The sequence below is a fragment of the Silurus aristotelis genome, assembly GCF_946808225.1.
Source record: "Silurus aristotelis genome assembly, chromosome: 11".
NCBI classification, from domain to species: domain Eukaryota; kingdom Metazoa; phylum Chordata; class Actinopteri; order Siluriformes; family Siluridae; genus Silurus; species Silurus aristotelis.
In genome coordinates this window covers 13,486,648-13,501,060 of record NC_139584.1, presented here as the reverse complement: position 1 = coordinate 13,501,060, position 14,413 = coordinate 13,486,648, and the positions used below count along the sequence as shown (strand labels likewise).

General features: G+C 33.4%; 1 protein-coding gene across 2 annotated transcripts; it reads left to right on the top strand.

Annotated features, from left to right (window-relative positions):
- Window positions 1-367: 367 nt before the first annotated feature.
- Window positions 368-9,993, top strand: foxp3b (forkhead box P3b). 2 transcript variants are annotated; one of them, XM_083553440.1, is made up of 12 exons: window positions 368-645; window positions 2,223-2,388; window positions 2,723-2,831; window positions 3,054-3,183; window positions 3,416-3,514; window positions 3,697-3,784; window positions 5,305-5,367; window positions 5,608-5,746; window positions 5,924-6,000; window positions 6,165-6,266; window positions 7,628-7,749; window positions 9,407-9,993. In XM_083553440.1, exons 2-12 carry the CDS (start codon window positions 2,239-2,241, stop codon window positions 9,456-9,458), a joined length of 1,131 nt encoding a protein of 376 aa, XP_083409566.1. In that variant the 5' UTR covers window positions 368-645; window positions 2,223-2,238; the 3' UTR covers window positions 9,459-9,993. The 2 variants fall into 2 exon arrangements, with proteins under 2 accessions (XP_083409566.1, XP_083409567.1); XM_083553441.1 differs by lacking the exons at window positions 368-645; window positions 2,223-2,388 and adding an exon at window positions 2,461-2,675.
- The last annotated feature ends 4,420 nt before the right edge of the window (window positions 9,994-14,413 follow it).

Below are 14,413 nucleotides of genomic sequence, written 5' to 3'. Positions count from 1 at the left end.
TAAGCTGATATGTCAAACGTGTGGAAGATTGAATAAAAAAAAATGATAGCAGTAATTGTAAAAAAAAAAAAAAAAAAACCCTAAATATTCAACTTGTACTCGAATTATTACACAAAATGATTATTATTTCTAGAAGGAAATATTTAAGTTCCTCCTGTTGGATGAAATGTACAGAATGCTAATGTAATGCAAAAAAAAAAAAAACACATTAATATCTTCAATTTTGCCGCTATTTATATTGATAGTCTTGCTTGATTCTAGAATATGCAGAAAAAATGTGTTTTTTTAACCTTGAAATATGAATATCTAACTTAGATAACTGAGGTTAGGGTGTATTTTTCCATTTAGGTGTTTCTTAACTGCACAAAGAGTGCATGTAACTTCTAAACACCTTGGCATGCCACAGGTACACAAGAGCTGCACATAGAGCATTGTACTCTTTTGAAGTGAACTCGTCTTTAAAAATCAACAGAAAAGGATCGTATTATAAGCGATTTGTTGCATATGGCCTTTACTGTGGCGCTTTAACAGTTTGGATGTTTGAAAACAAGATTTTGCTTCATTTCAATTTATTCTGTTCAACAAGCAAAAGACAGGAAGAGAACAGGAGGTGCAAAACATGTAAAATCATCAGCACTTGAGCAGGTATTTATTTTCTGAAATTATTAGTTATAGACTACATATGTGTAAAATCATCTATCAGCTATGAAATGATGGTTTTAACTTGTGATTGTTTAAGAAATTGTTTTTATTTGTGTGTTTTTGTATTGTTTTGTGAGCATATTATGGGCAATAATTATTTGTTGTTGCTGTGGTTATTGTTGTGCATAATTGACATTTATGTTTTTTTGTAGTTTATTTTTTATTTACATTTTGAAGAACCTTAAAAAGAATATTTAAGATTACAGAGTTAAACTTTCTGCACAAAGTTCACAGTTTGTGTGGAAATTGAAAGTTGTAGGAATGCATGTGTTTGTCAGTGGTTATATTTAGTCATAATGCTGCTTTGTGTTATATCACAGTTGAATTTATTTAATATCGTGTACGCTTTGTAGCTTAATTCATGACCTGAAAATGAGAATCAAATCACCCATACAGAGTTTTACTCAGAAAGTACTAATTTGTTATTACTATAAACAGAATGTGGTAAAATGAGTGGTTAGTAGAAACTAATTCGAGTAGAAATTGCTGCACTTTTGGACGTCTTTGTGGGAGAGAGTTTTGAAATAACGAAAGGTTCCATGGTAAATTAAAAGGAAGAATACCTTTGGGCAATGAGTCATTTTCCATTCCTGTGAAGTTATGTAAAAAAGGTTTACAGCAATTTGTGTAATCACAGGCCAATATTTAGAAGTACTAAAGTATTAGACTGACGTATTACTGCACATTGTAGAGTAATAAAGGTAAATGTTCTCATATGCTTGCAGGTTGTAATGCAATTAATGTAGTTCCTGTGTGGTAGATATTCAAATAATATTAGACATATTCATTACCACATTGTGCAACTGCAATTACTTTATATTTACTTCTGTGATTGCAGCTTAGAGTTTTTTGTACACAAGGATAACATCAGAAACCGCAAAGATTGCAAACTTTCTCTTTCTATTTACCCATATCCTATTTCCTCTTCCTGGCCTGCTTATCTTTTGCAAGTTTTTGCAAAATGCAAAGTGACTGTATATGTATATATCTGAATGGTTCTTAATCTTAACATATTTCTGCTGGTTAACGGCTTTCTGACAAGAGAAACAGGCTGTTGTGCTTTAAAGATCAGTGTTTGCTTCACTCCCTTTTAAATAAAACGCGTTAATCAACCAAAACACTTTAGGCCCTAAGTGATAGGTGGTATCAAGTGTTTGTTTGATAGTTCTATTATGACACCTTTACACTTGCATGAAGCTGTGCTCTTTATCTACCTCTATCATTCTACTTTCAAGTCTTTGCTTCACACCCTCATCATGTTAATGATAGGTAGGGAAAAAACCCAACGATGTTGTAGCTAGGTTTAGGAAAGTGTATTTAAATTTCGGCCTATTTTTTATTCTTCAGAGTATTTCTAATGGTTTAATAAGTGTCTAACAATAGTTTAATGGTGAGTTTTTCTACCAGGTAAACACCAAACATAATCGTCAGTACCAAAAAGTCCCGATTCCCTCTGAGTCTAAAAAATGTATATTTAATATGCAAATGAGAAATTGCTGTTCAACTTTTCTCTGTTTCAGAGTTTTTACTTCAGGAATGTCACAGATAAGCAGTCAGAGTGTCAGTATTGGGTGTGTAAGAGATGGAGATTTGCCACCAATTCTGAAAGAGGAGCAGGAAGATGAGACGTACATACCAAACAAGTGTGACAGTTCACTCCATTTTGAAGAAACCCCACCCTTTCAGGTAATCTCTGGTTTATGAAATAAAATTCACATTAAAGAGCTAACAGTAAAAATGTGGACTCCATAATGTCATGTTATTAATTCCACTTTGTTAATATTTCTCAATAAAAATATAATAGAACTTAATCACATGAAGCACATGAAGTTAATAGTCATAAGCAGACACAATTGCACATGCTACAGTATCTATCAGTTGATTCAAAATTCACAACTTTCTCTGTGTATGTGTATGTGCATGTGGTGTGTGTGTGTGTGTGTGTGTGTGTGTGTGTGTGTGTGTGTGTGTGTGTGTGTGTGTGTGTGTGTGTTGTGTGTGTGTGTGCGCGCGCGCACAGAGTGCCAATAAAATGACACACACACATCTTCCTCTACTAGAGCGTCAGAGTCCTCAGCCAACCCAAAATAGACCATCTGTGCTCTGTTCCACCTCTCTGCTACCTCTGGGTCTGTACTGCAACATCCTGCATATTTTGAATAAAACAATCCATCAGAGCGTGCTCTATGCATCAAATAATCTATATAATTATTAACAATTTTATTGATTGATAAGACATAACCAACAAACCGTTTTCTTAAAAATGTAAAGTTTACATTTAATCTGTAGAAAATGGGTCAGGAAATCCATAAATTACTAATGATCCATCTTTGATCCTATTCCTTCACCAGAACAAAACAGTTTTTCTCAGCTCTCACCTAAAAAGTGTGACTCAGCATTTAAAAGTAGCAGAAAGGAGAAAGAATACAGTTCTACTAAAAAAACTGATCTGCCCAAAACCCCCAGCACTCATACAAACAGGTAAGACTGAAACCCAAAACAGAATGCATGTGGAATCATTCATGCATGTGAAATGTGAAATCCCAAACTGTATGAATTGAGCTTCTTTGTAATTTTGACACCTGTGAAGCTGACTTCTGTTGAAAACTCTAAATATTGATGGAAATGTGAAAATGTTTTAAGTCTTCTCAAGTAGCAGGATCAATATACGACAGTATAGGTCATTGCATTAATGTGCACTTATCTATCACAGTATTATCCAGTCCACCGTTATAAGCTCTCTGTTGGTCAATGGACGATGTCGTTGGCCTGATTGTGATGAAGCCTTCAAAGAGTATTCTGTTTTCCTGAAGTGAGTTTTTAATTCACTTTAACCAAATCTATAGTAAAATGTATACTATTCCTCATATATATATATATATATATATATATATATATATATATATATATATATATATATATATATATATATATATATATATATATATATATACATAGTGTAATCTTTTTTTCCTGTTTTCCCGAATTGTGTAGACACCTAAACAATGGGCACAGCTGGGGAGAAAAAACAATTGCACAGTGGAGGGTGCAGGAAGAGAGAGTGCGCCAGATGGAGAGTCAGGTAGATTTATATAAAGTATTGTTCAAACAAATTAACTGTTTAGTGTCTATGTCACTGAGAAGCATATTTACACTTTACCTAAGATTAATAATCACAAGTCTACATAATACCTAGATACGCATTACCTATAGACCTAAATGACAAATAACAAACTTACTTAAGCATTTGTGTATAAAGCCTTAATCTTAGCGACATCAACTGTCTCAATTATGATCTGAAACTAATTAACTGTAAAAAAATACAATAGCGTCTTCCCTCTTTCTCATGCAGTCTGCTGATGATTCACTGCTGAACTGTTTGTTGACTAAAAAAGCCAAATTTGCCCAATAATACCTCATTTAAGAGACAAATACTGAACAAATGTGGTCACATTCTAGTCAACTTTAAACTGTTTTGTTTTTTTGTTTTTTTTCCTGGTTAATTAATGTAATTATATTGTGCAAGCTCAAAATGCCCATATCATGAGATACTTGTTAAATGCTAATTAACTAATTAAATTAATTAACTAATTAAGTTTGCTTAGAGCAAAAGCAAAATAGCAATGCATTTGGCAGAAAAAGTATTTATTTCTTTGTTTGATATTTTGCAAATGTAGTAAAATAATTTATGAACAAAAAAAAACCCATCATATCAAAATATATACAAATGTTGTTTATATATAGAAACAAAACCAACATGAATCATTGTCGGTTTGCTAAAAAATTTCATCATTTCTGTTATTTGTCTTCTGTAAACCGTCATAAAGTATAAATGTGTAAATAAAACACATATAAGCAGTTATAATTAAAAACTGCTTGAAAATCCTAAAATGAATGACAGAAATAATAACAGAATATTAAGATGCTAAACAATTGACTCAAATTTCTACCAGTAAAATTGTAACTTACTATTGTGCCATATCTAAATGGCTTCCAAACTCATTAATACAAACATTTATAAGTTTCTCTTCAAGAACTAGTAATAAAATAATGTTATATAGGTAACTACACAGTTAATTGACAGTTAACTAACAAGAATATTTAACCTAAATCCACTGAATAGCTGTGGCTAAGGGATTCTGTAGTCTAGTCAAGTATTCCTGTAGTGTTCTCTCATCATTATGCTCTATCCTCATCAGGTTAATCATAGTTTATTTCGTTTAAATTGTTTTTTTACAAAGTGTTGAAATCAACTTTTGCTAATTTTATAACACTCATAAGTTGTTCTATGAACAGTAACCTCCCTTTATTATTTTTATTTGCACATCTGTGAATTAGTGGTTATAATAAATGGCTATCTTAATAATTATCGCTTTTGTCACTGGTCATGAGAGGATTATGTATCCCCATGAACACCATTTTTATTTACATATATTTATACATATGTGAAAAACTCTGATACACTTTTCATATTTTCTAGCAATTATAAACTAATGTTTTGAAATATTCATGTAATAACATTATGATGACTACAAATAAAGATGGTTATTAATTCTCATTGAGTGCAATACTGAAACAGATTCACTGTGAACTGTGTTTAAGCTTGTACAGGAAAGACAGAAGCTCCATGCCATGCAGCTCCATCTACAATTGACTGAACACCTAGTAAGATAATAATAGAAATCACTTCATGACTTACTCTCCTTTTGAAGCTGCTTATTATTAAACACCATACAAGTTGTTTGTCTCATCTACAATATCAGAATTAATAATTTTTTTTTGATTGATGTTTCACTAAAAATAATCTATTTCATAGCCTTTTCTCTGTTTAAACAGTTTGCACTGTAGCACAGTTTTACTATTTTTCTGCCTTATGAATTGTGAGTGTGTGTGCCGCTCTGTCAGAGAGCAGCTCTATGCTGGTGGAGTCCGCTGGCACTGCCTGCACCCCCATCTGAGGAGCCAGATGGAAGTGTAGAATGGGCCATCGATGCCACAGGGCGCCACGAATACTGGCCCTTAGCCACCCCCCACCTACCGACAGGTAAAGTCTATTCACACACTGACTTTCCCTGGACTGTCACATTCGATAATACACACATGTGCTTATATGCTAGTGCAGATATTTTTGGTATTACTTGAAAAAATATTTTTAGACTGAATAGAATATCATTTGTACCCAAATCTTTTGTTATGCAAAAACAATTCTTCTACCTTACAGATTTTATGAACAGTATGGAATGCTTCAAATATGTGAATATCAGACCTCCATATACTTATGCTTTTCTTATTAGATGTGTAAGTAAACAGTGTATGCAGATGATACATTCAATTATATTATTTTACCATGTATTTCTTTTATCATGTAAATATGCATTTTTATTACATTATTATATGCAATTATACATAATTATATGCACGGATCTTTATTTATTTATATCTATATTCTATACGTCTTATAGTCAATACTGGAGGCACCAGATAAGCAGAGGGCCCTGAATGAGATCTACAGCTGGTTCATTCAAAGATTCTTTTACTTCCGTCACAACACTCCCACATGGAAGGTATCGTATCATTATAGGCCGCATATCAGCTCAGCCAACACACTTCACTGCAGCCACTTAATATTTCATATGATCTCATATGTCAGGCTTGCTTTCCTTTTTATCAACAATAAAGTTCTTTATTGAGAACATCTACATAAACATAGTCAGTTAAATGTTGTTACGGCATGGTTAAACATGGAACTGCATGAAGTTATGGTTTTGAGGTTAGCCTTTCATAAATGCGTGTCCTCCTGGCATGCATCCACACGTCAGAACAGTTCTATGAAGTATTAGTTGTAGGTATGAGAGATCAGGCTTATCTATATCATCACTTCTATTTTACTGTGCGAGTGACATGAGTTTATCAAAATATTCATAGTTACTGCTGATGCAAATAGTACATTTGCATTTGGGTCAGACTACCTAGTCTTATTCATATGTTTTGTACATTAGAACTCTAAAGATCTTAAAAATAATTTTTCTTTCTAAAATCGATATCTGGAATTTAGTCAGCTTTGTCTCAGGGATTTTAAAATACTGAGCCTGCATACTGCCTACCAAGTCAGCTGTCCCTAATGTAAGACAGGGATAATGGCAATATTCTAAAACGCCCCGATATGTTATATACACTCACTCTTTACTTCATTAGGAACACTGTACTAAAAAAAGGGGAACTTTTTCTCAGAGCAGCTTCCATTTTTGTATCAAGGATTTCACCAGGTTTTGAAAACCGTCCTTGAGATTCTTGTTTGATCAATTAAAAAAGGTTCAATTCACATTTTTTGGACTAAAGTACTGTAATACTGTAATGATTTTGTTATCTGAAATGTTTACGGTCCAACTGCATTTTTATCAAATTTCAGTTGCATTTTTTTTGTACAACTCTGGGGGACCCCCATTCCCCCCAAAGCCCCCCACTAATCATTCTTTTTTTTTTTTTTTTTTTTTTTTACTGTTTGTGTAAGTCTGTGCTCAATGTAGCATCAAATTCCAGTTCTTGCCTGACAAGAGTGGAATCCAGTAATGTGTTCTGCTAGCTTATCCACCCCAAGGTTAAAAAACATTCTGAATGTTTTTCTGCTCCTCATGTTTGTAAAGAGTGGTTCCCAATAAAGTGTCCGCTGAGTGCATATTGTAGTGTATATTGTATACAAATATTATATAATACATATTGTGTATATAGATCTGAGTAGAGGCATCTGTTTTTCATGATAGCAGGATTGTGTCCAAATGTCCACTAGATGGCAGCACTGACATGATGAAATCTTTATCACCATCAGCGTCTGAAGGCAGAAACTATTTTTGTTCTACTCTTTTCTGTTTCTGACATCATGTTACACAGTTTATTTGATTATCTTAAAACGAATGTTTGCAAGCAGAACGCGGTCCGTCATAACCTCAGCCTTCATAAGTGCTTTGTGCGAGTGGATGGAGGGAAAGGCTCAGTGTGGACTGTGGATGAGAAGGAGTTTCAGAAGAGAAAGGGCCAGAGGATTAACAGGTACAGAGATGTTTTTGTATACTTCACTATTCAAAATATAACTCTTGATTAATGTGGTAACTCCATACTGAGTATATGTTTAATAATGTTTAATTGTTTTTCTAAAAACATATTCCTTATTATTCATTTAAGTCTTAAATATGTTTAAGTTTAAAAATTAATTTAATACTGGGAAATGAGACATTCTTTTATTTTAAATTGGTAACTACAGCCTCAGATAAACAACACTGTCTTACACTTACACTGTCATTATATATTTTACAAAAATAAAGCCAAATTGGAGAAGCCATGTGTAAAAAACTAAGTACACCCTTATTACTTCCATTAATAAAGAGTCTAGGCAGCAGGCAGGTGCTTCAAATCAAATGCGATTGATAAACTGATCACCAGCAATTATGACCACCTCTATAAAAGCCCATGTTTTAGCATTTTGATGGTCTGGAACATGCAGATGTGTGTTAGCATAACACCAAAGAGAAAATACATCAATAATGTTTCAGAGAAGCAATTGTTGCTGTCCTTCAATCTGAGATGGATTATAAGGCCATTTTCAAATGATTTAAAGCTCCATTTGGCAAAATCCAAGCACACCATATAAGTACAAATACTTCATATCCACTGTCAAGTGTTTCAGGTGTAATGATTTTGGATTATTTTGCAGCCACAGGACCCGGGGAACTTTTGGTCATTGAGCTGGCATTGAATTCCTCTCTTTACCAAAGTATTTTTGATTCAAATATGAGGCCAGATGTTTAACAACTAAAGCTGTTGATCCCATGATCCCAAGCAAATCTACAACAGAATAACTAAAAAAAGAACAGAATCAAGTTGTTACAATGGCCCAGTCTAGTCCAGATCTCTACCCAACTAAAATGCTGTCACAGGCCTTAATAGAGTTCCTTTGACCTTATGGTTGGGTTTTTGCTCTAAAATGCATTGTCAGCTGCATGGCCTTCTATAGAGAGGTGTGTGTCTTTCCAAATAATGTCCAATCAATAAACTTTTTCACATGTAGACCCCAGGCAAAGTGCAGAAACATCTCTGCAATTATCAAGAGAATTGGGAGAGACCTGTACTAATTTTAGTGTTTTCGAGTGTTTTTGCAAAGGGTCTGATTACTAATGTACTAATATGATATTTCTTTGTTTGTAATTTTATCAAATGTACAGATTTATAGAATTCCGTTTTTACTTTGTCATTATGTGCTAGATTAATGTGATTAAAGTGTAGATTAATGAAGAAAAAAATCCATTTGAATAATAATTGTAGCATCAGGCTGATGTATGTATATGATGTACATAAGAATATAACATTAAATTGCAAAAATTATTAAAATATATTTGTTACATTGACTTTTAAGCACACCGGAAAGCAGACGCTTTTGTACAATTTATCAAGTGTTAGATTTACTGAATCATTTTCACATGAGCATCCAACATCACTATTGCATATTATGATTATGAAACTAAGTGCACTACCTTACAGAAAGAAAGAAAGAAAGAAAGAAAGAAAGAAAGAAAGAAAGAAAGAAAGAAAGAAAGAAAGAAAGAAAGACATTGACGAGGGTTTGATAAACAAATACTGGTGCAAGATCCTATTTTGAAAACTCTGGTGGTGAGTTTGGCAAAATGTCATCTAATTGCGTTCTCTTTTTTAGGGATACTTTGAAATGGATGAATCATTTGGCTCATCCACCCAAAGTGACCTAAGCATTCCTGACTGCAGGCACAGAGAAACCTTCTCACACAACATTGTTCTAGTTTTAATCAAGTTTATTTTTTCATTTAAGTGGAATCTCTGTCATATATCATGGATATAGTCAAATGTATGGAGTATTTCCAAGTATAAAATTGCAATTTGTTAATTTGCAGTTGTTAAATCCACTTCTATACATTTTGCTAAATTTCAAGCATGAAATAATCCTGTTTTACTAACAGGACATTTTTTTATTTTAAGCATTTATTTGTAGAAAAAATAAAACTTATATGGCCGTGGAATAAGACTATTTGAAGCTAAATATGCTCATATTAAAGTTATATTTTTTACTTGCTAAGATGTCGTTTTGTATTCTGTTTTTTTTTTTATTCATTATTGGTGAATGTTGGAATAAGAGATATTCTCCAAAAAAAGCCATAAGTAAAACTTGTAATTTTGTGATGTAATAATTAGATTTTTTTATATTTATTGGTCAGTTTTGCATTATGTTCACATACTGACAATTAAACAGCAAGATTACAGCCCTAACAATATTCTGGTGTCATTCTTGTTGATGTTATAGCAGTGTTTGGCCAGAAGGGGGGGCTAACAGTGGGCTCTGTGTGTTTGGGCGTGGTAACCTCTTCCCATGGAGCACATTCATACACAGAAACAGATATTCATCAGATTGATTTAGAAATAGGGGTTAGACAAAATGGCACTGTTTATATTCAGCAGTCATTAAACTTGTATTTAGAGTAAAGCTTTTAAAGATTTAATATTTAGAAACGGTTTCTGGTGTTTTGTTAATTGTTGGATGGATGGAGTCTTATCTATTCAATTAAATACACACTTTATTGGCTTCTTACACATAAACAAGGAAGTACATACATGAGTGAGAAATAAATACATTACAATCAATTGGAAGAACTTATATACCTACAACAAAGTGCAAATATGCATATCACCTTCTGCTGTGTACATATTTCTCTGCAAACATAAATATGGGCATAGGCACAATTACATAAATAAAATTGCGATTTGTTGCAGTAAAATATTGGGTATAGAAATAAGGAAAAATACAAACATTTGTCATCAGATAAGAACCTGTTAATATGTATTTTTTTCCATTTACTGTCTTAACAGCTGAACCTAAAATAAAAAAATAAAATAAAAAGCCTATCATGCTATTACAGCATGTACTCCTTTACACCCACAGACTCACAAACGCACATGCTTTTGTGTTATAGTTAAACGCTGGGGTGTATATAAATCCCTTCATCCCCACCCCTGTTTTGTCTTCCAGCATAGATGAAACGAACAGATCCCTCATGATTCCTCTGCGTGTGCCCCTCTGCATATCCTCCCCAGCTTCCTCAGTCCCCTAAGCCTTTTGTTGTAGTCAATTCCCACAATCACTAATGTGCACAGGCTGAAAAAAAAAATCTTTTTTTGTTTACTGTAAGGTTTTGATTTAAAAAACAGGTCTAAATGATTTAACTCTAAGTGCTATTGATGAAGCTCAAGGACATAAAAGACCTTAAACATTCTCAAAGTAATTTTTCTACTATTAGACTCAATCAAGGCCATGAATACTTGTTACACATGTTTTATAGCTCGAATTCTCCAAGTCAACAGATCGTTTTATTCTTGCCCCATGTTGTAAATGTTGTTTGGCCAGATCTGGCAATGTATCTTTAAAATTTACAAGGACAATTTTTTTCTCTTCATGGCCTTGAGATGAGCCTACAGATGTACTGTGTCATAAAAAGACAGCCGCTGGCACTGAATTTTCCTGCACCTCAATTATTCTCAGGGGCATTTCCTTTAGAGAAATCAGCCTATTATATGGGTTTCTGGACAGCCTTGCAAATTGTGACAGTCTTTCTCACCTTGTCAGGTGCTTATTACATGCTCTTCCTGTAGCATCAACATTGGCCTCAGAACAGGTGTCTCAGCTCCCGGATCCTCTGTGTTATATGGCTGTGGCAGTTTTATTATCCAACCTGGATGGAAAGCACATGAAATACAGAACATTTGAACTTACTTTCTGAACTTGTTAATCGATAAGGATAGCTCTCTTCAGTAAATAAACATTTTGTATTGTTTTTTTTTTTCTTTTTAATAATAACAGTGCCTAATGTGTTTAATGTGCCCAATGTCAATGCGTTTATGTATGGACATATATGTGCTCGAAACTGTTATTTACTTAATTATTAAATAATTTTTTAAGGAATAAAAACATGACGGGGCACGCCGTTTTATGAAAATATTCAAAAGTAGAAGTGTGTTATTTTAATAACAGCATGTCACATGTTCTCTCATGCTGCAAGTTGCCTATGTTACGGTTCCTATTCATTCTTACTATTAAGCTGGTTTATAGTGGTTGAACATCTGCAGAACAAGCCAGTTACTGCTATCGTTTACATTATGACCGCTGTAAAAGTCTCAACAGACTCTTATTTCTTTATCTTTTTGATGCAAAATAATTACATGATAAACTGCAAAATGCCCTGTCCTGAAGACTTTCCTGTATACAACTAAAAGGAACAGGTTTTACTTTTGACAGATGGTACTGAGGACTCCTTACCGTCTTCTTAAAGAAATACATATTTGTCAGTTTATCAGCAATTTTTTTGTTGTTGTTAAAAAAAAAACACATTAAGATTAAAGAATAACAGAATTTGCAGCATACAAGTCCATGTGTATTAGTCGTTGCTATAGAAGTTAGCTTTCTGTGAGTAATGTGTTAGTATTTATAGAAGTCTTTCCATCAAGTAAAGCAGTTTCTGCAGTTTTCTGCCATAGGAGGAGTCTTTGTCACAAAAACATTTAGCTGAATACAGCATTGCCAGCATGTTCTAATTATTAAATCATTTAAATGGAGCAAAATATGTTCCAATGATAGCACAGGTAAAAAATTCCTTCACAAAGTTTTTTTGTTGTTGTTGTCAGCTTCTTCCTCTTTTTTGGAGATAGTGAGAATGTGCTGAAACCAGTTTGAGTTTCAAGTCTGGAAAATGACAGCTTATCATCTCAATTGGCCATCACTGAGACAAGCAGAATGTCTGACAGGGCTAAGAACCTGGTATTTCTGACAGGTCTAAACAGAGATAAAGAATGACTGAAAAGGCAATCTTAAAACATCAATTCCACTCCACAGTGAATTACTAAATCTTACCTGAGCAGGACAGGTTATAGATTACACATCAAACAGAAGAGCTGATGTAACCACTCTATAAAACCCAACTCATCCCATTAATACAGCCTGGGACATACACTCTCGTATTGTGCAAACTTTTGTACAAACTTTTCGAGAGGAACTGCCACCATGATGAGGTGTTCAGTTTGAAAACCACAAAAGTTCACATTTGCAAGGTGCTTTCCAGATTGAAATTAAACTCAAATTTGCATGTTTTTGATCATCCTAGTGTCTTGAAAAGAATCATACAGGCATTTTCATCTTCCACATGTAGCTGTATTTCAGTATTCACTCTGAGGTCACCTTTGGTGGGACTATATTGACACTTATTTACAATTGTTCTGAAAACATATCCTAGGATTGTCATATTCCACACATTAGTATATGATGTTGGATGCATTCGGCCAGTTGAGAAGCAGGTATTTATATCTGTATTTGTATCTTAATGAGAACTGTACAAATGTGGTTTTATTGCTGACATGGTATGATTACTCATCCTTCTCTCACTGTTTTCACTTAGATTATGAGGGCTAAAGGCCAAGCTTAACACAGCCTGCCTGACAAACGTTAAACTGCCCATCCGTTAGGAACCACCTGTATACACAAGCCCAGACATGATAACTCAACAAGGAACATCAGTCCACCCATGAGATAACACACTTATCTCTGCCTTTTTGAGATGTAGACTTTTTATAGACGTAATTACACCCCCAATATGAACTTATAAGTGCAATTAAGATTTAAAATAAAATTCGGCTCCAAATGTTTTTTTTTCCTGATAGTCTCTCATACTATGCTGATAAACATACACATACTACAACTAGGTGTGTCTTGATTTTAACATTTTGACTAATGATTAGTTACAAACAATTGCAATTAACCATTAAATCATCTTTTCAGTTAGGTTTACGCAAATTTGCCAATAGATGGAATAATAACACAGTAAAATGCAGATACGTGGTCATTTATCAACATTTAACATATAAATATGCACAAGTAATAAATATACAATATAAGCTATAATAGAAAATAGATTATTAAACAATAAACAATCGTAACAAATAATGTAATGTAGTACAAATGCACAATATTTGAATATTATTGTGTTCTCTGACAAAACTAAATTGATATAGAGCTATATTTAGAGTTCAAGGCTCAAGAAACGATTTGGGGATAAAGTTCCAAGTTTACTGCCCACATACAGTGTGATTAAACGATTGTATATTGCATTAGCTTGTGATTGCAAGCTTGATTTTTTTGGGACTTAGTGGTTAAATAATAATTCTCACAGACTTAGCTATAGGTTTTCTTTTATCTTTTGTCTTAATATATGTCAAAGTATTAAATTACTAGGTGAATGCACATGAACAGTAATACAAAGTGAACTAGTATTTTTTTAGAAGACATGCGTTTCTGAGTTGGGGCATTCCAGTAACAAAATGTCATGGTCGCACCAGTATGAGTGTGATGTGTACAACACAGACTAAGTGGTAATTTTGCATCTTATCTGTTCACTTCTTTTTTTAGTAAACTTCTTGTCATTGTGATTAAAAACATAATTTTCTCATTCCATCCATTTTTTCCCACACCATTCTTTTGTCTCTTTTTTTTTTTTTTTTTTTTTTTTTTAAAAAACACTGCATCATTATGACAACCTCTGAACTCATACACACAAACTTCCAAAAAGGATTGAAAAGCAACAAAAGAATGCTGATATGAAGTATTTTTCAATGGTTCTCTCTTTTCATAATATGATAGCTGAGGTAA

Coding starts and splice junctions, on each gene's coding strand:
- foxp3b (XM_083553440.1), top strand. CDS start 2,239: ATGTCACAGATAAGCAGTCAGAGTGTCAGTATTGGGTGTGTAAGAGAT. Junction 3,515..3,696: donor GAGTATTCTGTTTTCCTGAA/GTGAGTTTTTAA, acceptor CGAATTGTGTAG/ACACCTAAACAATGGGCACA. Junction 5,368..5,607: donor TACAATTGACTGAACACCTA/GTAAGATAATAA, acceptor CCGCTCTGTCAG/AGAGCAGCTCTATGCTGGTG.